The 23,263-nt window shown below is 37.0% G+C and overlaps 1 protein-coding gene and 1 long non-coding RNA gene across 6 annotated transcripts in view; one reads left to right on the top strand and one right to left on the bottom strand.

Moving 5' to 3' along the window:
- GKAP1 (G kinase anchoring protein 1) overlaps nt 1–16,783 on the top strand; it is a 32,824-nt gene extending 16,041 nt beyond the window's left edge. For all 4 annotated transcript variants that reach the window (XM_076363318.1, XM_076363317.1, XM_076363319.1 and 1 more), the window contains exons 4-12: nt 5,626–5,703; nt 7,311–7,440; nt 8,527–8,549; nt 9,236–9,388; nt 9,786–9,887; nt 11,861–11,924; nt 13,456–13,526; nt 14,458–14,535; nt 16,480–16,783. In XM_076363318.1, coding sequence (XP_076219433.1) covers nt 5,626–5,703; nt 7,311–7,440; nt 8,527–8,549; nt 9,236–9,388; nt 9,786–9,887; nt 11,861–11,924; nt 13,456–13,526; nt 14,458–14,535; nt 16,480–16,527 — 747 coding nt within the window. In that variant the 3' untranslated portion in view covers nt 16,528–16,783. The remainder of the gene's footprint in view (nt 1–5,625; nt 5,704–7,310; nt 7,441–8,526; nt 8,550–9,235; nt 9,389–9,785; nt 9,888–11,860; nt 11,925–13,455; nt 13,527–14,457; nt 14,536–16,479) is intronic.
- Nucleotides 4,536–23,165, bottom strand: LOC143173180 (uncharacterized). 2 transcript variants are annotated; one of them, XR_012997484.1, is made up of 4 exons: nt 23,025–23,165; nt 9,224–9,286; nt 5,117–5,178; nt 4,536–4,985 (listed from the first exon to the last, which is right to left on the bottom strand). It is a non-coding gene; the product is annotated as an uncharacterized LOC143173180 (long non-coding RNA). The 2 variants fall into 2 exon arrangements; XR_012997485.1 differs by lacking the exon at nt 5,117–5,178.
- Between the last annotated feature and the right edge of the window lie 98 nt (nt 23,166–23,263).

The raw sequence follows: 23,263 nt of genomic DNA, 5'->3' as shown, positions 1-23,263 counted from the left end.
CAGGTTTTTTTTATTGTATGGTATGGAGCAATTATTTCAGGTAAAAAAGAATTTTATAGTCTCGTTACTGGGTGGTGACATGGTCAGACAAAGTAAACTCAGTTATAAACAAACAATTCTTACTAATTTCAATCTTACTGACATATAGGCTGTGAAGTTACCTTGGGATTTTTTTCTTTTAAAAGAAAACTTTAGAGCAATTACCGTAATTGTAACATGATAGTTCTAGTTCTAAAGACATCTCTGTCCCATTTTGATGAGAAAAAGGAATAGCCAAATGCTGTCACAGTTCTTGAGGTTGAAGAATAGACTGTTTTGCAGCACAGCTACATTTTGAACAGCTTTCTGTGGTCACAGTGGACTGAATGGAGGTACAGTGTGGACTGTGAGTATTTTTCCAGCAAATCCTGTGTTAACTTTTCTTTTGCTACACTAAACATTTAGTGAAATGGTTGACACTGGCATTATCACTGTTAGATTGCAGTATTGATTATTTTGTAAACATGAAATAATTAAACTTTTTTCCAAGTTATTGGTATGACTTCAACACTATAGGTTTTCAGTCAACCATAGAGGTTACAGTGAACTTTTTTGGCTCATAAATGGTTTAAAACATCGGGGTTTAGATCTCAAAAGTGCCAAAAAGTTGCCCAAACTGCTTTAAACTTACTTTTAACTTTACCCAGAAACTCTTAAAAATATGAGTATTGGAATCTGATGGGTGGAAAAAGAAATGGCTACTTGCAATTCCTGTCTTAGAACAATAATCAAAATGTTTGCCGTAGCTCAAAGTATATAACATGGAGTGCATGTCTCGTTAGGATATTCTTAATAAAATACACATAATCAATAAAGTTCCTTTTTGAACTGTTATTTAACTGTTTGTAGATGCTGCTCATGTATTACAGCACTGGCAGGCACTGAATTAGCTTGGGTTTTTTATATGAGGGGGAAAAAAGGACATGAGTTAAAATGGTGAGGAATTTAGTTTAATTATAGCGTATGGATTTTTAGGCTCTTAAGGAGAATTACTAAAAGCCTGTGACTCCCCACTGATTTCCACAGTAGCCTACTAACAAGGCAGTAAAGGACCTGTGACCCTGAAATAAATATTAGGAAGTAAAGACCAGTGTCACACAAAGAACCATGAGCCACAGCTATGCCTTATTTTTTCTATTTAATATTATCACCAACAGTTTCAGTAATAACTTGTTCTATTGTCTGTAATCTTGTTGCCCAAATTGTCATAACAGTTCCACTTCAGGGTATGCATTCAATGTTACTTTTTTTGAAGTAATGGGTTGCAGTGTTTGTGTATCACTTCTGTTAAATTATTGTTTGTTATGTTCTGTAAGACTAAAATTTGAAGAATCGATAGATAACTCTGATTTAAAGAATTGTGATCTTAAGGTAAACTTGTTTACAGACACAGGGTACAAGTATTAGAGACTTGATGCTTTGAGCATTGTAATGAGTGAAGAGAAGCATATGCTTTGGAGTAGGTCTGAAAAGGCAAATCTGCCGAGCAATAATCTGTCTAGTCAATCTGAGCACAGGGACTCAGAACTGATACATTACCGAAGGTTGCAGGTAGTTTTTTTTTCCTCACGCTTGTTCAAAACATGGCCCATTCAGATGTATTTTCTAAACAACTCAAGAGGAGGTGGGGCAGGCACTTGTCTAGCTTCTGTGTAGTTTAATTGTTAAATGACTTGAAATAAAATTTGGGATGTTCATGGTCCAAGCTCTTCTCTTTTCTTTCCTATGACCAAAAAAGGAAGGTCCTGTGCCAAAAGCATGACTGCAGGGTGATTTACATTCGCACCGTTCCATCCCGCTGAAGCTGCCTTCCTTTTACTGGGGGATGTTGCATGGTACACGTGTATGCAGGGATTACCCTACTCAGGTCAAATGTCTTGGCCATTTAGCAGTGAGATCCTGCTCCTCTCAGCCCACTGAGTCTTGAATTCTGACAGAGAATGAAGCCTCACGTGGAGGGTGTTGAAGTCCTTATCAGCTGTTGCTCATGTACTGGCTTATTATATCATTACCACCACTTTAGGAATATAAAATTGATAGGGTCTATGTATAGCTTTTTGAGAACAAGTTGTTATATTAAAGGCAGATACAGAGAAAAAAGGTAAAGGAAAAGAGAGAGAAGCCATGCTTATGTTGGTGTGGTATGTGTTAAAGGAAGAATGCGTTAAACTATCTTGAAGCCCACAATAGCACCACTCTTAAAATTAGCAAGAGATGGTTGTTAAAACTTACAGGACGTCCCTGTAGTAGGAAGAAGAGGTAAGGTATTCTTTTGAGATGAGACGTGTTGGAAGCTTATGAAAAGTCTGATTTTTTTTCTTTTGTTACGGGAAAGTCACGGGACCAGCTGCAAAGTGGGTTCAGCAGACTTGAGAATGCAGTATTCCCAAACAAAATGGCATCATTCCACATGTATGACAATATTTTTGAAAGGTTTGTTTGACAGAATACCTTGTTTAGTCAAGGTTGCATCAAATGTCGATTGGTGCTTTGAACTCTTCTGCTGTCCCTCTGTTTTTTCATAAAGTCATGCTGACTGTATCATAAGATTTAATAAAAGCATCTCTTCTCTGAGTTGGAGAAACTGATTGGCAGAAAGGTTCAAACTGCAACTGGCACACGCTTATCTGAGAGGAGAGATACGAGTTTGAATTCTTCAGATTCAGAAGGCATGAAATCTTAGCCTCTCAGTTCATAGTTTTCCTTGTCCAGTAATACAATATTGATAATGAAGAGGTAAATTTTAAACGGTACACTGCAATGGAAGGCGGTATTTAGCAGTGGGTGAGAAACACAGTCTCCCTGCTTCCACAGAGGTCAGCTCCACAGAGTGTCTCCCAGTTCATGAAGAGTTCCTCTTTTCATATTTACCCTCCAAATTACCAGAGTGCCTGGCACTTTCCTTTTAAAGGATTGTCAGCGTTTGTCTTAACTATGGAGCTATTATGTAAATACCATGGTCTTTCTTCAGCACAGCCTTTCTTCAGCAAAGCTTTTACGAGAGTCACTCTAAGAGCTTTGTGCGTGTATCTCAATTTCTTACGATTATTAGGTGTACTCCAGAGCTTGCCTATTGGATGTGCACTCCCAATACCTAAGCAAAGGAACCCGTGGTTTCTGTATTTTTTGATAGGTTTAAGTGGTAGTGAGCCTATAGCTATCTAGTCTGAGACAGTCAGACTATGCACAGAAGCAGGACTGAAGGTGCTTGGGAAACTATGGAGGAGATGACTGGCTTTAAGAATATTCAGGTCTAAAGCTCTCAACTCAGCTGCTGCTTAGAAGTAGCGACCTTTGTACAGCCAGCTTTGAACACTCATTCTTGCCCTGAATTGAATGACTGCTAGGTAAGTAAAGTATGATAGGGTTATTGTTGTACTAGAGATCACATAATGCAATTTTTGTGCAGCTGTTTAATAGTTATAACAACATTGTGGTAGTACTAATTCTTGATAATTATTTAGGGGCTTGTGTGCTAAATTAGCACTTTCAGACACACAAAGGTAAAAATCCTAAGTTCATCTTTCTTGTGAGTTTACCTTATTTTTGTGTGTTAATTGTTTTCTTTTTGGTAGTCTGTTTTTTTTAAATCCCCATTCCCTCCTTTTTCATCATGTTCATGTTGAGTTTTTCCATGTAGCAGACTACAAGGCCTAATTTTTGGTAGATAACTATCATTGTCAGATTGGATTCAACAGTTGTGGGCAAAAACAGTTCATTGATTTTTGGGGAATTTCAGTGAATTTAATTTATTGTCAGTTACCGAACCTCCAATTACTGATTCTGATACTGAAAGTAAACAAACACTTAAGGAAAAAAACACCCCTTGCTGCTGCAAAACTCCTCTTTCCCCCTCTTTGTTCTCTGGTTCCCTCGTTGCAGGCCACAGGCGGTGCCAAAGACAGGGGTCCGTTTGCGGGGGCCTCTCCACCAGTAGTGCTCCGGTGAAGGTTGTCCCTGCTGGCTGCTGCTTGGCGGCTGCCCCAATCCCACCCGTGTGTGCAGCCCTTCAGGGTTCTGAGGTGCCTCCAGCCTGGCTGCCACAGTGAGTCTGTGGCTCTTCCCCACCTCCCCCGCTACAAAAACCTTGCCAGTGAGGCCCAGTGCAATCAGTCGATGCTAAGCTTGACCCACAAACGAAACACAAAACTAGGAATGACAGCACGCCAAAGTCTATGTGAAATCTTGTAGCAATTTATGCTGAGAGCATTGTTTTACTATGTTTCAAGTAACACCTCAGAAAAGGCTGGTTAACTGTGGTAAAAACTAGAAGCCACTTTTTGGTTTTCTCATATGTGAGACTGATCATATGAACTGTTGAATAAACAATTAGGAAGAATGTGTCTGTTTTTACATCATATAATAAATCAATTTTAAGCATATGTAAAGCATATGAGAACTTGTAAGGTTTTTTTCAGAACATGGTTCCTACAGACAAAAAAGTTAGTGTACGTCATGCAGCCCAGTGTGAGCAAAGTACACTAAGACCACTTAAGTAACTGCTATTGTAGTTTATTCTGGAATGAATGAAAGAGACCTCAATTTGAAATTTAAAGAAAATGATGGTTAAAGTAATTATTTTTACTAGTTAATATTTCAGTTAAGGGCATGAAAAGGAGAGAGCTATGATGAAGAATAAAGCTTCCATTTGGCAGCACATCACACAGGGGACTGTAGCAATCCTTGAGACAGTAGACCTCAAAGGAACAGAGTTCTGCATTCTGAGCAACTTAATCTTGGTTAACTTTGCTGTAAATAGTAACATAGGTTATTAGCTGTTTATACATTTGGATTATCCACTATCTGCCTCGACTATAGCATCTATATCCTCTAGGTAAATCTCTTATTTTGGCTCCATTGAACTGTTGCTGGTACTGGTCTTCTCAATTCAGTCCTTCAGCCTTCCGTGCAGCAGGAGCTGGCCGCCTCTGCACTTTCCTATTTTCCTGTAACACAAGAAAAAAGAGATAGCACATCCTTCATTCCTGTTGTATTGTTCCTAGTTCTTTTTCTTAATAGCTCACACCTAAAAGCTTCAAATTTCCTTTCCATCTCCCAAAAAGACTTACGTACTTACTTTTCTCAGAAATGAAAGAGAAAACATCTTGAAATAATTCAGGTTTTCTTAGCTCTGCTCTCCTTTTAAGAAAAAAAATAAAGTGCACTTAACCTAATCTTTTCTATGCAATGGATGAGCACTTAGACTTTCTGGTGGTCTACAACGACCATTTTCATCCTTAACATCCTCTGGTTTTCATGTTTCAGACTAAAAATAAAAATTATTTTAAAGAAATCTCATGTAAACAAATCATCAAGATAGTAACTGTATTACAGAAAGATGTGCACAACTTACTGTATGCTTACATCCATCATGGAGTTTCCTGAAGCAAGATATTTTATTACTTATGGTACAAAAAGGTACATTAGCTGTTAATAATGCCGTATGTCACATCAGTGAAACTTGGCTTTTTGGCAATTGTAGTGTATGTGTATTGAAACTGAAATTTTAGTGTGGTTTTAGTGGTTTTGTCTGCTTTTTTCTTTAACAGCCTAGTCACATGACATATGTTAATTTTGTTTCTTCAGCTGACATCTGAAATGTTTGAAGCTGATCTTGAAAAAGCATTGCTGCTAAGCAAACTGGAATACGAAGAGCACAAAAAGGTATTTGCAGGATTCATCCTAATGTAAAAGCTGCACAAGTTTGAGGCTTGAATTTTAAAAATAAAGCAAAAAACCTCCTAAAAGTACCATTTTCTTCATGTAAACTGTTTGCTTACACTGTTCAGATGCTTAAGAGTTCAGAGAAATACTGGATTTTAAAGAAACCACATATAATAGTATTGGGTTTGGTTTTTTTTAATTGCCCTGTAAAGGTGGAAAATTAGTTCTACTTTTTCAATTTTCTGGCATATAAATGTGCTGAAATTTTTTAAGAGTACAACAAGAGATCCTGACCTTCCTCAGAAAAAATCCAGCACACCTGAAGAGTAAGAGAATCAAAGCACTGACTTCTCTTTAGGCCTGAAAGTGTTAGTTGTGGTTGAATCATTTGCATTTTTGCTAACATCTTTTCTCTGTTTTGAGTGTAAATATTTTAGTTCTAATAAGCTGTACACATTTTCTTAGCTAGTCAGGATGCTGTTTTCTGAGTGGTTCTTATGGAAAACTGAAGAATTGTTCTGAAAAAGTATGCTTAGATGAAATTTTTATTTCTAACAGGAAGTTGCTTCTTACTTCCAATAAATCAGGAGCCAATGAAATGTTACAAAAATATGTAAATTTAAATATAATTATGCATCATAAAAAATAAAAATTGCGCATGCACTTTTGTGCAAATATCTCTGTACAATACTTTGAGGGGGGAGAGTACCATAGTTCTTGAAAACCAAGGATAGATTTTCAACTTACATACTAAAAGTTCTTTTTTAAAGTGAAGACAATCTTCAGGCATAGTAGCATAGCATCGTTTGTAGACTTTTTGAGAATTACCTCTGAATATTTTAAAATATTTACTATATACTCAAAATACACAGTACATGAGTACGCTGAACAAATCTTTTTTTTCTATGGAAAGAAAAGCACTCCATTTCCATCTTTGCTTTCTATATAACAATTTTTTCTTAAGATTATTTAACATTTAAGATTAAAAATAATCTTAATTAAAACATTTAATTAATTAGTATTTAAGTTCATTTTTAACAACTGGGACATTGATAATTTGCTAAGAATGTTAATGTAGATGTGTGGGGAGGTGGGATTCTGGTTCAAATGGCTATCGTGTACCAGGCTGTCCAATTTCAATAGGAGTAAGGTCAATTAGTAGAGCATTGCTGCACACTAATAGCTCTCTGACTTCTACTGAATGAGTAAGCATATTTTGAGAATAAAAAGAAGGTATGGTAGACCTCTGTTTTTTAAAGAAAGTGCTTACTTGCATTGTGTAGCACTTTGCCTTCCTGTGTTTGACTACTGTATATTCTCAGTTTATGAGTTTCTGGATAAAATTTGATGTAGGTGATTGAGGACGTATTAGGCTGATAGTTCATTTGCTGTTCAGTGAAGAGCAATGCTCTACTTCAGAGAACAGAATTGATGCTTGATTGCTGATATGTCTTGCACTCTTTAAAGCAATCTGAAGCCTGCAAATTACTGTTCAGGCTAAAATCTCCTTTAGTACATTATCACTATTTTTTTTCCTTTGTAAAGCTTCAGGAAAAAAATATTTGGGTATTGAAGAAAATTATACCAGTGGGACTTTATTCTTCTAGGAATATGAAAACGTTGAAAATACTTCACCTCAGTCAAAGTCTGTGAATAAGAAAGAGAAAAAGAACCAGCAAGGAAAAGACAAACCTCTCACTGTGTCTCTGAAAGACTTTCAGTCAGACAGTAATATAGGTATGCTTTATCATACCATATGAGCTGTTCTACTTGGAATTTTCATAGTGTGTGTGCTAGCAGCAAAATGCCCTTCTGTCTCTGTTAATTTATACTGCGTTTAAACAAACACTAAAGGAGTTGCAGTTAGTTTGTCCTACTGAGTCTAGAAGCTAAATGTTCATTATATAATAATGGGCTAGTTAGATTAGCAGGGAGAAAAGAAGAGGTTAAGGAAAATACAATTTCATGTAGTATCCCTGGGGTGGGTGGTGGACTCAAACACTCTTAATGTGACTTTTTTTTTTTTAAAATCTAAGTGGGTTTTTTGTTTTACTAAGTTTGTGCTCCTCAGGCAACTGAGTTTCTCTGTTTCCCGGGTAACAGCAAGTCATTGTTTGCCTTTCTTCATGATACTGGCTTTTATGAAGATGAGTAAATATTGAAATAACTTATATATACACTCATCATATGCATTATTTATATGTTCAAAATTCCTTCATCTGTGTCTACAGAGCAGAGATTCTGAATTTTAATGAAGAAATCAAGGTAGATGCTAGAAAAGGAAGAAAGTAATTTGTTTTCTAAGGTTTTTCTTCTAAGGATGTTTTTATTGAAAGCTACAATATTTATACGCGTTATAGTAATGTGTATAAATACATTATTTCCAAATAATGTGAATAGAGGAAAAAGATTGAAAGCACAGCAATCTGGAAGGCATTCAGGTATACAGTGAGATACGTGCTGTAAAAGCCTAAATAGACTTAAAAAGAAACAAACCAACAAATTCCGTAAGTGTCCGTACCAAAGACATTGCCTTCCACTTTAACTGAAGCAAACGAATATGGGATGCTGCTTTTGATTAAATAGTCTGAAAGATCTGGGAGAAGATGCAAATACAGGGATTGATGTAATACATAGTTTATAATCTTGGCTTCTAATACTTCAGTAATGACTTCTTTTGTTGTGACTTTGAGAGGAGAGCTAATGTTGAAGAACTCCAACAGAGGGGGTTTTTCCCCTACTTTTCAAAATGTCTTGTTTCAATAGCCAGCTGTACAAGATTTGCGTAACTTACTGATGTCATTTTTTTTCTATTCTTTTCAGATAACCTTGCTAAAAAACATGAGGTAAGTCTTATTCAAACTAGTTTAATAAAAAAAAAAAAACCAAACAAACTTATGTTTAGAAGGTAATTATTTTGGCACTTCCTGTAATAACAATCAATAATACATTGTGAAACTGACTGATTGGCATTTGGAAAATTTTTACAGATGCAGATTAAATAACGTGTATGTCTGCAGTTCTTTTATCTTTAGAACTTAGCATTGGCTTTCTTAGAACTACCTCTTGCTTCTTTAGTTTTCAGATAGTCTTTGATGCAACTTGCAGATTTAAAAGCATGTTAAAAAATACCAATTGTAGTACAAAAAAGACAAGCAAATTAAGTAAGAAAGTACTGTGATGCTACTATGTTGTGGTGCAGTCCACAAGTATTAAAACTCTTAGAGGGAAGACTAGTTAACTGAAATAAAACACAAATTAGTGTAGTCATAGTGCAAAATTATTAAATTCCCACTTCCTGCTTTTGTGTCATCTCATCATCAGCTAAATGTTAACTGTTAATTTCCAGGCTCTTCAATTGGTATCATATTCTCTAGGTGGAAGTCATAGTATTCTCAGGATGTACAACATAAAACAATCTCTAGATGTAATGCTTTTCCATGACTTAAGCTATTTTTTTAAACATGTTGATTTCTAGCTCAATATTAACTTATATGTAAAGGAAGATATGTTATAGTACTTATTTTGACAGGAACTGGACTCTTCCCAGTCTTCGTTGCATGATGGAGGGTTTTTCAACAGGCTGGAAGATGATGTTCATAGAATAATTGAAAGAGAGAAAAGGAGAGTCCAGCTCACTGATTACAGTGAAACAGATAACCGCACATCTCATGAACACAACCAGGCATGTAAAACAGCAGTCATTCTGAAGTGAGGAAGTTTGCCTAATGAAGCTTATTCAATAATCTGAAGGGAGCACCTGAGTAGAAGAAAGCACAAATCAAAAGCATGATAACCTTAAAGAATTAAAAAACCCAAAACAGTAATATTTTTACCTATCTGAAGAGGTATTTAAATGACTTAATTTTTTTAACACGAAGCACTTGTGATTGAAATAGTTTTTGCTCCACAGAAAACGCCAATACTTACTACTGTGTTTCTTATCCTTTTGGTATCTATGCACATATACCTCTTTAATTTTGATCAAAAATTCTCTTCTCTAAAAAACAAGTAAGTTGCCTTTCCCAAGAATCGAATTCACGTGACTAAATTATTAAGAAGTGATGTTTTCTTGCTCATAGGAGACTGTTTTGAAAGACGGAAAAACAGAACGACTAAAGCTCGAGCTCGAAAAGAAAGATGCAGAAATTGAGCAACTGAAAAATATAATAACTCAGTGGGAGGTATGTAGCTGATAATACCTTCAAATACTAGACAAAATTTAACATTGTTATGTGTTTGAAGCAAAGTATTTATTAAAATGTGAGCAATCTGTAGAGGTGCTTTAGACTGGCCACAGATTACATATTTACAGAGCAAATTATTCCTTCAGTACCACATGAAGCAGTCTTTTCTTGGTAAGTTAAGCATCTAAAAATAATCAAAAGAATCAAGACAGAGCATCCAGAAGTAAACTTCATATCCGGCATATCAGTCACTACTTGTTTTCTAGTATTGCTGTTTTCATGGTCAAAAAAAAAAAGATGTAATCTAAGACTAGGCAGGATCTTGAACGATATGATCTGCCTTGGAAGTTAGCTCTGCTTTGAGCAGGAAGTTGGACCTCCTTGGGTCTCTTCCAACTATTTCTTTTTTTAAATTCTACTCAGCTTTTCTTGCATTTAAGAACTACATATTGTTGGGATTTTTTGTAGATTCAGTCCAATATTTGAAGTGGTTAAAGAAATCAATGAATATTTTGTCAGGTTTAAAAGAAGTTCCTTTAAAGCTGCAGTGTAACAAGAATGGAGTCCTGTATTTTGTTATATCTTTTCTTACTTAAATACAAGTGAAATGGGAAATCAGATTCACCACATGCTAAAACATACCAGGAAAAAAAAGATTTGCTTGTTAGTAATTACATGGTATTGCTATATACTGGAGTAGCTAGAGAAAAGGTCTCTGTCTTCCTGCTTTCAGTCCATGTTAGCATTGTCTGGATAGTATCTAGAGCAAAAAGGGCAAAATTTCTATGAGGAACTGCCATTGTAGCAAAATACAGTAAAGCAGCATAAAATTATTTTATTATTTTTATTCATTGCTTAAGGTAGACTGAGCAGGTTAACAGATTAGGAGTTTTCTGATGCTTCAAAGAAGTACTTTTACTTGTACTTATAAAGCTGTTAACAGCTGTTTTCACTGTGTACTAAAGTTGGAATTCCCAGGTGACATTTTAAAGTATAAAACCATTCATATTTACCACTGTCGGTACTTGATCACATTTGACAGAATAAAGGCTATGCATAAGGATACTGGTGAGGTGATGGACGATGATACAGCTGTTTAATTTTAAGAACTTGTCCAAAGACCTTAATGAAGTTTTAGGTGGCCATGAAAGGTCTGGCTTAAACGTAAGTTAATTATCCTCAGGGACTGGTGTGATACTCAAAGTGGAAGATAGTAGCTTCTTTATTACAAAAAAGTATGTCTGAAATTAAACTTTTTATAAGAACCTACAAGAGCAAACTGTATGAAGAGACTTGTGACAGGAAAAACAAGTTTACAGCTAAGATACATAGCTAGAACTGACATTGGTGGCCAGTTAAAGAAAATACTGACTTATGAAGCAAGTGTGGTGATATCAGATAGATTGGAAAAAACAGCAAAAATAGGTTCTTGAGTAGTAAACTCTTAAAGAGTTGAAAAGAAAAGAAATAACATAGTAACGGTAACTGCTGAATAAAATAATCTGTAGAGTGGTAGGGTCTTGTCCTACTTGCCAGGAAATATGGCAAACTATTTATATTATCTCAGTATCTAGAAAGTGCATTATAATTGTTGTAATTTTTCAGGGGAGAAACCACAAAGCCCTTGATGCAACAGACCTATATACTTCAGGCAGACCTGAATGGTGGTTCCTGCATTATCAATGTACTGACATAACTTTCTTATTTTAACTTGCTCTAAGCCTTGTGCTTGCCTTTTTTTCTTGACTCTCAGTTATTAATCCACTTCTCCTGTCGTGTATTCCCTACTTTGGCTATGGTTTAATTAAAATACAGATGATCTTAAAGGTCTTTTCCAACCTAAATGATTCTGTGATTAGATTCTCTGCAGAGAAGTCACAATTTTAAACTCTGTCTGACTGTCATGCTTATTTTATAGAATACTTTTTTTAGTAGGGTATACATGTAATAATTAAATCTTTTTAATACAGGCGAAATATAAAGAAGTAAAAGCAAGAAATGCACAGCTTCTGAAGATGATGCAAGAAGGTGAAAGTAAGTAAGAGTTTTATCAGAAAACTTAGAAGTTCTTTTTAAAACATGGAAGGAACTTTCAAAGCAGCTTTTTAAAAAATAACTTGTCTCAGTGACAGCTATAAAGAACTAAGCAGCTATTAATTTGCAGCGACTCCAGTGAACTACAGAATTTGGTGGACCACACAGTACTGCATTTGTATTATTACATAATGGAATAATCACTTGCACGTTGAGATCATTCTTTGGAATATAAACTGTTCAGTTACGTTTTAAAGTACAATGATTAGAATTAGACTTTCTTTTGCTAGTGACAGCTATCTGTTCTTGACTATCTCATCATAATATCTGTTTAGACACACTTGAGGAAACTGTTCAGTTCTTGCATCTTTGCAAGCTGTGCTTTGAACTGTTGGAAACGTCATTCTACACTTAAGCAAGTCTTTTGCCAGACAATGAATAGGGACAGCTAAACCACAGGATTATATATGCAACTGTGTGGTAATTTTCTTCTGTTGTAACACTATTCAGTGTTTTTATGATTCAGAGTTTGTTGTCAAAGTTTTGGGGAAAAAAATTGTATGTATACACTCATACATACGTAAATATCCTAGTATCTTTATACTTGTTATGCATCGTTACCCTTTAATATTCCTAATCTTGCTTGATGAAGTTGTTTGAGTCTGTGATGCTAGCCACACTAATTTTGTTATGAAATTGCCTTTGCTTTTCAGTTTCTTAATTTAGTTCTTGAATGTAGTTTCTTCTCTGGGCTAAATTTTCAGCTAAAAAAGAGCTCAATTTTTTTCTTTAAAGTATGTGTACAAAATTATGTCTAAGCTAGTTCAAATGTTCATAATGTGATTGATCATTGCAAATTTTAACTTGGAACTTTATTACTTCAGGTCAGTGTCTGAGCCAAGATGAAATATTTTCATCTTGAGAGGAAAGAGGTGACGTTCTGAAGGTTTTTTCTTTGTTTGTGGTATAGTAACATACTATAAAACAAGCAATTTTGTGTTTTTCTACAGACTGAGTATTCTGTATTTTGGGGAGAAGAAAGTTCATGGCAGAATTGAGCCTTGAAAAAACTTCATTTCTTCATACTGAGAATTTTAAGTAATCCACAGATACTTCACAGACACTAGCTAAATAGTTTAAACATCTCTGTATTTGAGTCAATAGAAGTTTCCATAGCTATGACTGAGCTCGTACATGAAACTTACGATCCCAAAATCTTGATCCATTGCCAATATTCAGTTTTCTGATGGACTTTGTTCACAATGGGTATCTCTAAAAGCCATGCTGCTTACAGGGTTAAGTGTGGGGTAAGTAGTGCAAGGTTGGGGTTTAATCTCCAGAACTTTTCAAGCTGCTACTAATGGCAGTGGTAGCTAATGGTTGGTTTTGATTTACGACATGTACTGTTCTTTTAGTGAAGGTGGCATTATGTAGTGGTAACAAAAGAGTGAAATAAAGCAATGTCACAGTGCTATTGCAGATGAAGACCTGTAAATCTAGAAAGATTCTCATGCTGTATCTTTCTCTGTAGTGAAAGACAAAGCAGAAATACTCCTACAGGTTGATGAATCTCAAATTATCAAAAATGAATTGACCGTACAGGTAAGCAAGATTTTCTAGATGTAAAATTTCATGGGTATTTCAAAGATGCTACTTATTTAAGGCAGTGATAGAGGTGGGGGAGGGAGGAAGCTGAAACAAAAACTTGTTTGAAGCACAAAATGTTGAATTTCATCCTTAGCCCTGCACTATGTGTGTCAGAGGATGTTTTACATAAATCTCCAGTATGACTCATAGAGCTGTTTCTGGAAAGACAGCAGACCTCAGCATGCCTGAAATGACTTTGCCCTGAACAGCACCTTAGGAATATCATTCTCTGGTAACCCAAGCCAGGAAGCTCAGAAAGGTGCTTCAGAATATGCTTCTTTCTTGGGTGGTGGTTTGAGTTTTTTGGTTTTGTGTTTCAGTGGTTTTTTGGTTTGGTTGTTTTTTGGGGTTTTGGTTTTTTTTTTGATTTCTAGTCTCAAGTTTACGAACACAAGTGAGCTACAAATTACTTAAGACATGTCAGTTGGTGAGTCACTGTAGTGGAGAGCATGCAAGACTTCCTATGCTTAGTTTTTGGTCCGCAGCAACTATTAGTTCTAAGCCCTTGACTTGTCCAAACGTCTTGCATACAACACAGTACTATTTTTTGAGGGTGATGTAATAAGCTTACCTGTGTTGCATAATACTACGTCAGTTAAGTGTTTTAGGCAATAAACTAATGCAGAGTCCAAAAGTCGGAAGCTTCTTACTTTATAGCTCTTCTGTATCATTATACAGGTAAACCAGTGAATGTTGCTTGGGAAATAAGTTGTTAAAGAATACTTTACTTCTACTTTCATTTCATGCACAATGATAGTGGTAGTCACTCTTGAACTCAGCATGTATTACCTGTTTGTCCAACACAATACTAATGGAGAACAGCATTGACTTGATAAACTCATAGATGTTAAGGATATTTTATAAATTCATATTCTGTATGTTTTAGGTAACTATACTTCATGCTGCATTAGAGCAAGAAAGATCCAAAGTGAAACTACTGCAGGCGGAATTAACAAAGTATCAGGTAGTTATTTTCTGTGTTTTTAAGTTTACCTGTTCTTGATGTAGCTGAGACTATCATGAGGTAACGTGCTCTGAACTGACCTATTAGCTCTAATTTTTCCAGTTAAAAAAAAATTAGTGGTTCATATTGTAGGAGAAAAAATGGTAGCAAAAACTAAAGCACAGTTTTGGCAAGTCGAAGTCTACCACCTGTTCTGTACTTTAAAACTTCTTGAAGTATGCTGGTCACTAAACATACTTCAAGCAACAAGTTGGTTTAATTTTCTAAGTCTAACTGTGTGTAACTGGACTAACTGTAGACTTCATGGCTTTTTTTGCCACATTCTTCCTTTGGTTCTGTATCTCAGTTCTGTCTCTAGTCAAATCTTTATAGAATATTCACAGCGAGTTCTGTGGAAATATGAGTGATAAGATCAGCTGTCTTGCTGACTGTGCATATGCTGTTTTGTTCAACTTGGCTGCTAATGCAACTCATGTTAGTGAATTTCAGTTAATTTTTGCATAAATGGTATGCTGCTTAACATTGACTTTTTTTTAAAGAGTGACAGTATGTGCAAATAAGGATTTGTACTTGTACATGACTTGACATGTTTTGGGTTTTTTGTGTGGTTTTGATGGGTGTTTTGTTTGTTTGTTTTGACTGTGACCTTTTGCATAGGTTACAAGGAGAGCCTGTAGTATATAATGCAAACTTCTAAGGCAGCCATATAGTCCTTGGCAAGCTATCCTATTTCAAGTTGCAACACATTGTTTGTGTTGGAATACTGTAATTTTGTGAAAACTGGCTCATCAAGCCATAATTACTCATTCTGAAGCAACAAATCTTTTCTGATTACATCAGATACTTTGGCTAGCATTACATGGGGTTCTGTATGTAATCTCTTGTCTCTTTCTGTTGTCTTTTTCCCCTTGTCACTTTACCACAAGTGAGCAAGTTCCTTCTTAAAACTGTCTTGCAGCAGTTGACAAATACATATGCCTGTTCAGTCCCTTACAGATAAGCTGAGCGCTCGCACCACTAATTGAAACTAAAGTAAATCTCGTCAAATTCAGTCATTCTCATCACTGTTCTGACTTACAACTTCAGTCCTTCTGTTTGTTTTCCCCTCCCATCCATGCCTTTGCTAATGTTAAGTATTTTTCTCTGTAAATAGAAATTTTTTAATAAGATGATAAATTTATCTTGTGGTTAATTATAATAAACAGGATTAAAAGAATAACAGTAAAAAATTTACAAAAACCAGTCTTTGTTATATGCTTCGTAATTACTGCAATATCAACTATTCTGTTGCTCTTTTTCCCCTTCCCTCCCCAGTCTAATAATGCTTTTATCTTTTCACATCTTGCTGTATTTCTTGCTTAATTCATCACCCTTGGGTTTTTTGTTTGGCTGGTTGGCGTTTTACTTTTTTTTTTAGTTGGTTTTTTTTGTGTGTGTCTTGTTTTTAGGAAAACTGTCTCATGTGCCCTTGGAGGGATTGTTGTTTCTGCTTTTATTATTCTTTCCTGTAATCTTGCAGGCTGACTAGAACAGCCCTTCTTATATTATGGCTTTTTGTGGCGTTGTCTTTGATAACAAGTCCCACTTCTTTTATGGAATACTGCTTTGAAACTTAAGGATGCCTTTCAAAAAAAAGTAACCAAAATCTGTGGATTAAAAACAAAGAAACAAAACCCAACCATAAAAGCAATAAACCAGTATGTTTTTATCCCTAGATGTTAACATTTCAGTTATGTATCCTGTAAGTGCCTTGACTGTTTCAATTTATATATTTCATGTCAGATGAGTTTGCATGCCATAATAGTTGTATAATTTAATAATAGTATGCAACTTACCTCCACTTTTTCTTTTTAATTTATACTACTTTAATATACAAAATAACTGCAGATAAAAGTGTCATGTCTAGTGTATTTACTAAACATTTGTTTTAATTCTTTCTTACAGAGTGGGAAAAAAGGGAAAAGGCACTCAGAATCTGACCAGTGCAGGTGATCTCCTCTGCCACCAGATTCAAAGCAAAAAAAATCAAATCTTTCTTCAGGGTTTTGCAGAAATTTATATATTTGTTGTACAACTGCTCAACTATGCAGTTTTTGAAGAGAAATTAACAATTACTAGTTTGTTAAACAGTCTGATTGATTGATTTGTTGCACTTTCTGCTACAGAAAAATTAGAAAAATAGTATTCCAGCAGAGCTGAAACTAACTGTAATGCCATTAGTTTTTCATCATTCAATAAAATTTACTCTTCCATTTCTATGTTTGAATTCTTGCTTTCCCAGAGAAGACGACTCTATTTAATGACTATCAAGATCCAAATGCATTAGTATGCAAATGGTCAAAGTTTCACCAAGTCAAAACTGAAAATGGGACAGCTCATGCAAAAACATTTTGCTGTTGCTGAATCCAGATCTGTTTAATAATAATTAAAAAAAAAAGTCAACAGTCATTATTTCCTCTCCCTGTATAGGACATCATGAGCTTCAACAAGGCCAAATGCAAGGTCCTGCATCTGGGTCAGGGCAACCCCCGGTATCAATACAGGCTGGGGGATGAAGGGATTGAGAGCAGCCCTGCTGAGAAGGACTTGTGGGTACTGGTGGATGAAAAGCTGGACATGAGCCAGCAGTGTGCGCTCACAGCCCAGAAGGCCAATCGTATCCTGGGCTGCATCAGAAGCAGCATAGCCAGCAGGTTGAGGGAGGTGATTCTGCTCCTCTACTCTGCTCTGGTGAGACCCCACCTGGAGTGCTGCGTCCAGCTCTGGAGCCCTCAGCATAAGAAAGACATGGACCTGTTGGAGCAGGTCCAGAGGAGGGCCACGAAAATGTTCAGGGGGATGGAACACCTCTCCTATGAAGAAAGGCTGAGAGAGTTGGGGTTGTTCAGCCTAGAGAAGAGGTGGCTTTGGGGAGACCTTATTGCAGCCTATCAGTGCTTAAAGGGGACTTATAAAAAAGATGGCAGCAGACTTTTTAGCAGGGCCTGTTGTGACAGGACAAGGGGGAATGGCTTTAAACTAAAGGGGGGTAGATTTAGACTAGATATAAGGAAGAAATTTTTTTTAAGATGGGGGTGATGAAGCACCGGAAGAGGTTGCCCAGAGAGGTGGTGGATGCCCCATCCCTGGAAACATTCAAGGTCGGGTTGGACGGGGCTCTGAGCAACCTGATCGTGAAAGATGTCCCTGCCCAAGGCAGGGGGATTGGACTTTAATGATCTTTGACAGGTCCCTTCCAACCCAAACCATTCTGTGATTCTACAACCTGTATCCTTTTCATACCTACATGGGTTTCAGCTGCCAAATGCAGAAGCTTGACATGTGCAACTACCATGTAAAAAGAGCTTTCCTACCTGTTAGCTTTGAAAAGTGCCCTGTGTCATTCTTCCCTAGTAATAAACAGTTCTTCTTGTGCTAAGAGACAAAGCTCAAACACTTTTTTTTTTTTTGTCCCATATTAACTGTCAGTGAATCTAATATGGCTATAAAAATGCAGAATTGTTTGTGCAGCACTGAATGTAGTACTAAATCCTGAAATCTTACTTATTTTGGGATAGTTGTTGAAGTGGAACATTACAGAAGTATGACTAGGAGCTGGCTGACTAGAAACAGATCAGAAAATCTCTTGCCAGTTACCTGAGAAATCAGCAGAGAACACAGAAGTTGGAGGGAAAGAACCCGCGAAGAGACTAAGGAGGACACAAAGCAAAATACTTGTAGATCTAAAAATAGAAGACTTAACTGAGTGGTTTTTTGAACACACTGTAGCACTAAGCAATTTCCAAAGCCAAGTATGTGTGAAGACAGCACTTGACTACAAGGCAGGAGAGGAAAGCAGGACAAAAGTCCTTATCGATAAAGGTACTATGAATCTGTAAAGCTTTTATAGTTAGCAGCAACTTGTGAATACTAATACCATGAAGATGCTAACAGTGGAATAAGACTTTTCTAAGAAATCAGACATTGTAGCCAATAGTACATAATTATTCAAATTTCATAATAATACTGGAAGTCTTACTGTAGCCTCACTGATTTGTTTGTCCTACCTTTTCTGGTTTGTTTGTGGGTTTTGTTTTTTTTTTTTTTTTGTTCTGGCTAACTCTTTGAAAATAATTTCTGAATACCACATCCTCAGTATGGGACCGATACCACTTTTTCAGAACTGTGAACCTTGTGACCACACATAACTGCAGCACCTTATCCTGACAGATAAAATACTACCAGGTGGAACAAAGTAATCTGTCTTGTTAATAGTCTGATTCAAACTAAACCCCCTTTATTTGGGGAGGTGGTATGTTTTTCATTATCTGCTGCCCCACAGGAAATATTTACCAGAACAAGACAAGTCTTTTTTTCTAATCAAATCAGTGGTGCCTGTAACTTTTAATATGTGATTTCTTTTCCAACATGTTTGTATTTGTAAGCAATTTTGAATCAGGAAATCCAGAATATATATCTTTTCCCAAAATCTAATAAGTCTGTTTCAAGGTGTCCTTAAATTGCTAAATCATATTTAGAATAATTCAAAGTTCTATTGCTTCAGCTGCCTAGAAGCCAAAATCCTAAAGATTGACTACCTGCTGTCCTATAAATTTGTCTTCCTCTAAGTTTTAATTTGCCCATCTGTCCCTATTTGATATAGGGTTTTTTTGTTTCGTTTCGTTTTTTTCTTTCAGGACCTTCAGTAAAAGCTTCCCCCCCTTCAATACTGTAGAGCTAGCCTGTGTTGTTTCTTGTGTTACTGAGTTTGACATAAATGAAAATTAGTTTGTATAATGCTTGCTGATTAACAACAGAAGGAATTCTATTAAAATGAAACAGAAGCTGTATTCTAAAAGTGTGTGTTCATGTCCTCATAAAAAGTTCATTGTGTTTTTAAGTGCTAAAGAAATAGACACACATTTCTAATTTGGGCGATGGTGAATACAGTTCTCATTGTTCAACACAACTCCTTTCCCTGTTCACCACTTGGTATATTAGCCGGTCCAGTGTAAATTACACAGAAATTTTTCCGTCAGCTGATTTGTTCTCCACTATGTTGCTCTTACTCATACGTTTTTGTATGACTCTTGGGGAAAAAAAAAATTTTCTCGTATCTAGTTCCTTTTACATTTGTAATAACTGAATGTTCATAAAGACAAAGCTTTTTTTATAGCTGTTGCAGCCTGTTTCACAAGGGATACTCCCAGTATGCTTTCTTCTGAAAATTCAGCAATTGTCCTCCTATTACTTTCCCACAATGAGTCATTTTAGACTGTGAGTGTATATAACTTGGCAATAGCCAGTTTCATCATTCTTCTGATTTCCTGTACAAATCTTCAACAGTATTCTGTATCTGTCCTAGTTGCTTTGAAATAAGCTGTAAATTGTATATGTAGCAACACAATAAACCTTTTTTAAAAAAAAGGTTCATTTAAAAAAAAATAAAATCATCAGAATCTCAAAACCAAAGCTGAGATGAGAAAGCCAGAATAAACAGAAGGAAGAGAAAAAGGCTTTTATTTACTGAGCGTTAGAAAGAGCTTAGACTGCATAGGTTCTGTACTACCTTTAAAGTAGACAGTTAAAGCAGTACTACAGATTACAAGTTTCCCATGCTGAAATTAGGAACACTAATGAATTTTAGGGGAAAAAAATCTGAAATGAAAGGAACTGAGGTGTCTTTGCCCAAAGAAACTAAAAGCTCCACACAACAGAGGTTAGGGAGACCAAGAGGCTGTTGGAAAGACCAAAGCATGTGCAGAATGGAGCTGGAGAGAAAAATTGCTGGGATGGATATGACTAAATACAACTACAAAACTTTAAATATGATTTTTGTGAATCAAACCAAGAAAAATAAGTAGGGATAGGGCTTAGGTAGTAGAGTAAATTGGAAAATACCTGTTAACTGATCAGGATAATAAAACCAATGACTTCTTTTCCTAGACTTCGAGTGTGTGATTCTAGCCAAGAACTAGCAGTCACAGTTCAGAAGCTCAGGGCTCTATTCCCGTCTAATGCTACTTACAAAGATCTTTAAGGTCTTCCAAAGAGTAAAGCAAACCCCACTGAAAGTGAGACAACAGCATTTCGTTTATTAGAATTACTGATGAGCTGACAAGGGTGTTGCCCTCTGGTTCAGATCTAATAAGGCACCGTGCTTGTGGTTTGCTATACTAAAGGCTCACTCCACACAGTGAGCTCCATATCCACAGCAGAAGGTAACTGCTGTCTATCCAGTTACACTTCAGCATGCAGCTTTTTTCATTTAACCCCTTTAACTGTGTCCAAAACAAGAGTCCTAACCTTCGTTCTGGCAAATCAGGAATGGGAAACAGTATGTAGAATAGCTTTTTAAGGTCACATGAAAGTAGAAGTCTACTCTTCCCTTGTATGTTAAGAATAAATCACAGGTGTTTGTGTTATGTTTCGGTTTTAATATTCAGAAATATAAGGAATGTTATGCACAGTTTATAGCAAAACTTTGGAGATCTTGCATTTAAGTTTTACTGCCATTAGACCACCTAAGGTCTTGTCTAAATTCAAAATTGCACCACTAACTTCAGGTAAAACATTAAACTGAGTTTGGTCAAACTGTTTAAAACCTTTTACTGATATTCTTAATTTGGTTCAACGTGACCTGAGCCAGTATTTTCACTTTGAATCAAAATACTCCCTGGTCACTTCACGTTCATTTTCAGTTTGTTTGCTTCAAGCCAATTTAGAGGACTTTGCATTGGTTTAAATCAACTACCTATGGAAAAAATACCAAATTGAAGATACCTAGTCAGAATTGGGAATTATGCTGAACTTCTGCAGTGAATACCATAACCATAGGTGAGAAAAATGGAGTGGCATAAAAATAAAGCTGCTCACTCTAATAAACATTCTGAATTACATTCTTTAGGATCAGAAATCGATGAAGAAAAGTTGCACAGATGGTTACAGAAAGGGGAAATAAAAGCACAGGTGGAAGGAAGTGAGAAAGAAAAGAAAGAGCAAGCGGAAAGAAAGAAGTGTTTAAAAACCCATCAGCCTAAGGAGGATTAAGAACTCAAAATTCTTCGCTGTATCATGTTCATTTTCCGTGCATCGTGTATAAGTTGTGTTCTCAGCTATCTGACTGTGAACACGTTGTCCTGTTTTAGGGTGTTTTCCATCTGGACGCTTCCAGTACTGGCAAATGAGCTCCCATATCCCTGCCATCTGTACCAAAATTAAGATGAATAAACAACCATTCTTTGCTAAAATTTCCTCTTTGCTTCATTTAGGAACTTTCGACAGCTTCCAAGTTATTTTCTATAAATTTTCAGTATCCTTGCCCCTTACAATAAATATGCATCAGTAAATAAATACACATCAGTAAATAACACTAATGATTATTTCTCTAACTTGTGAATCTCTGCTGACCATAACCAGGTAGCAGTTGTGCTACTCCAGTACAAACTCTACTCAAATAACCATAAAATCAGCATGAGCTGTTTCTATAAACTAAAAACAGCCTGGGATGAGGAACATCTCCTTGCACTTTGATCTGATTGATTGATTTCTGCTTGAAATCACTGCTTGATTGCAGTGCAAAACTTCACTTCATTATGTTCCTCACTCTGCCAGTCGACAGGATAATGTAGCACTGGCATGTGTCGAAGTGCTCCACTGCAGAATTCAACTCCTTGTAGGGTCGTGACTACTGTGGAAAAGGAACAAGCATGACCAAGGAAGGGCTTAGTGGTTAAATACGCCAGAAATTATCTTTATCTGCAACAAACCAAAAGCTCTATGACAGGCAAAACGTGGAATCGCCTTCAGCCAGTCTTTGGTATTCCTATTTTTAAACTTCTTAGCAGGTCTTAACTTCCTTCAGTAAAAATTTTAGAGGGTGGGAGCATACCATGTTGTCTTACACTTGATTTAGTATCAGCTGAACCAATTTACACAGAGTTCCCGAGAGATTATCCCAACAGCAGACCAAGCCAGTAAATCATCTGGTGAGTCAGGCTACTGTGGGAAACGCCAATTCTTACTGAAGGGTACGGAAGGGCCGGCATTTGACTCTGGAATTCGAAGCCACACATACACCGGAACCGGCATCTTGAATTCCTGAGAGACAGGACAGTCACCCGTATTTTGGGAGAACACCTAATTCGGTGACAGTAGGTTTCATCAGCCATCAAGTTTTTTTGCTCCAAGTTTGAGGAAAATCCGATTCCCGGCATTCCCACCCTTCAGCTGGTGCCGAGTGAGTAACTTAAAAGCAACAGGCGGGATTTATTTCCTCGACGTAGGTTCGCAAGCCGTACCGAGTTAAGTTTTCTCGCTTTTCTCCCAACACAAAAACCTTGCAGGTCGCGACAGGCCTCCGTTACGCGACGCGGCGCTGCGTTACGCGTTAGAGCTCCCGGCAAACCGCAAGCTGCGCCTCGGGCACCCGCGCTCCCAGCACTGGGAAACTCCTCGTGACCTTCTCCCTGTCCCTACCCGAAACCTCAAAGCGCAGAACTCCCTCCTACCTGAAAATGAATTTTAAGCTCCCCTGTGGCCATTTGAGCGAGGGAGAGCGCCGCTTTCGGGAGCGCAGAGTTCCCGCGCAGCGGCTGAGGGGCGCGGGCTCCGCACCACACACACCCCCGCTCCGCCAGCGCGCATGCGCCGTCCGCGCCCCCCCCCCCGCGGGGGGGGGGGGCGCGGACGGCGCATGCGCGCTGGCGGAGCGGGGCGGGCGAGCCCACGCCCGGGCAGACGGCACCCC

Source organism: Aptenodytes patagonicus, chromosome Z, assembly GCF_965638725.1.
Source record: "Aptenodytes patagonicus chromosome Z, bAptPat1.pri.cur, whole genome shotgun sequence".
Lineage (NCBI taxonomy): Eukaryota > Metazoa > Chordata > Aves > Sphenisciformes > Spheniscidae > Aptenodytes > Aptenodytes patagonicus.
Note: the sequence above shows the minus strand (reverse complement) of the source record. Positions and strands in the feature narration are given on the sequence as shown.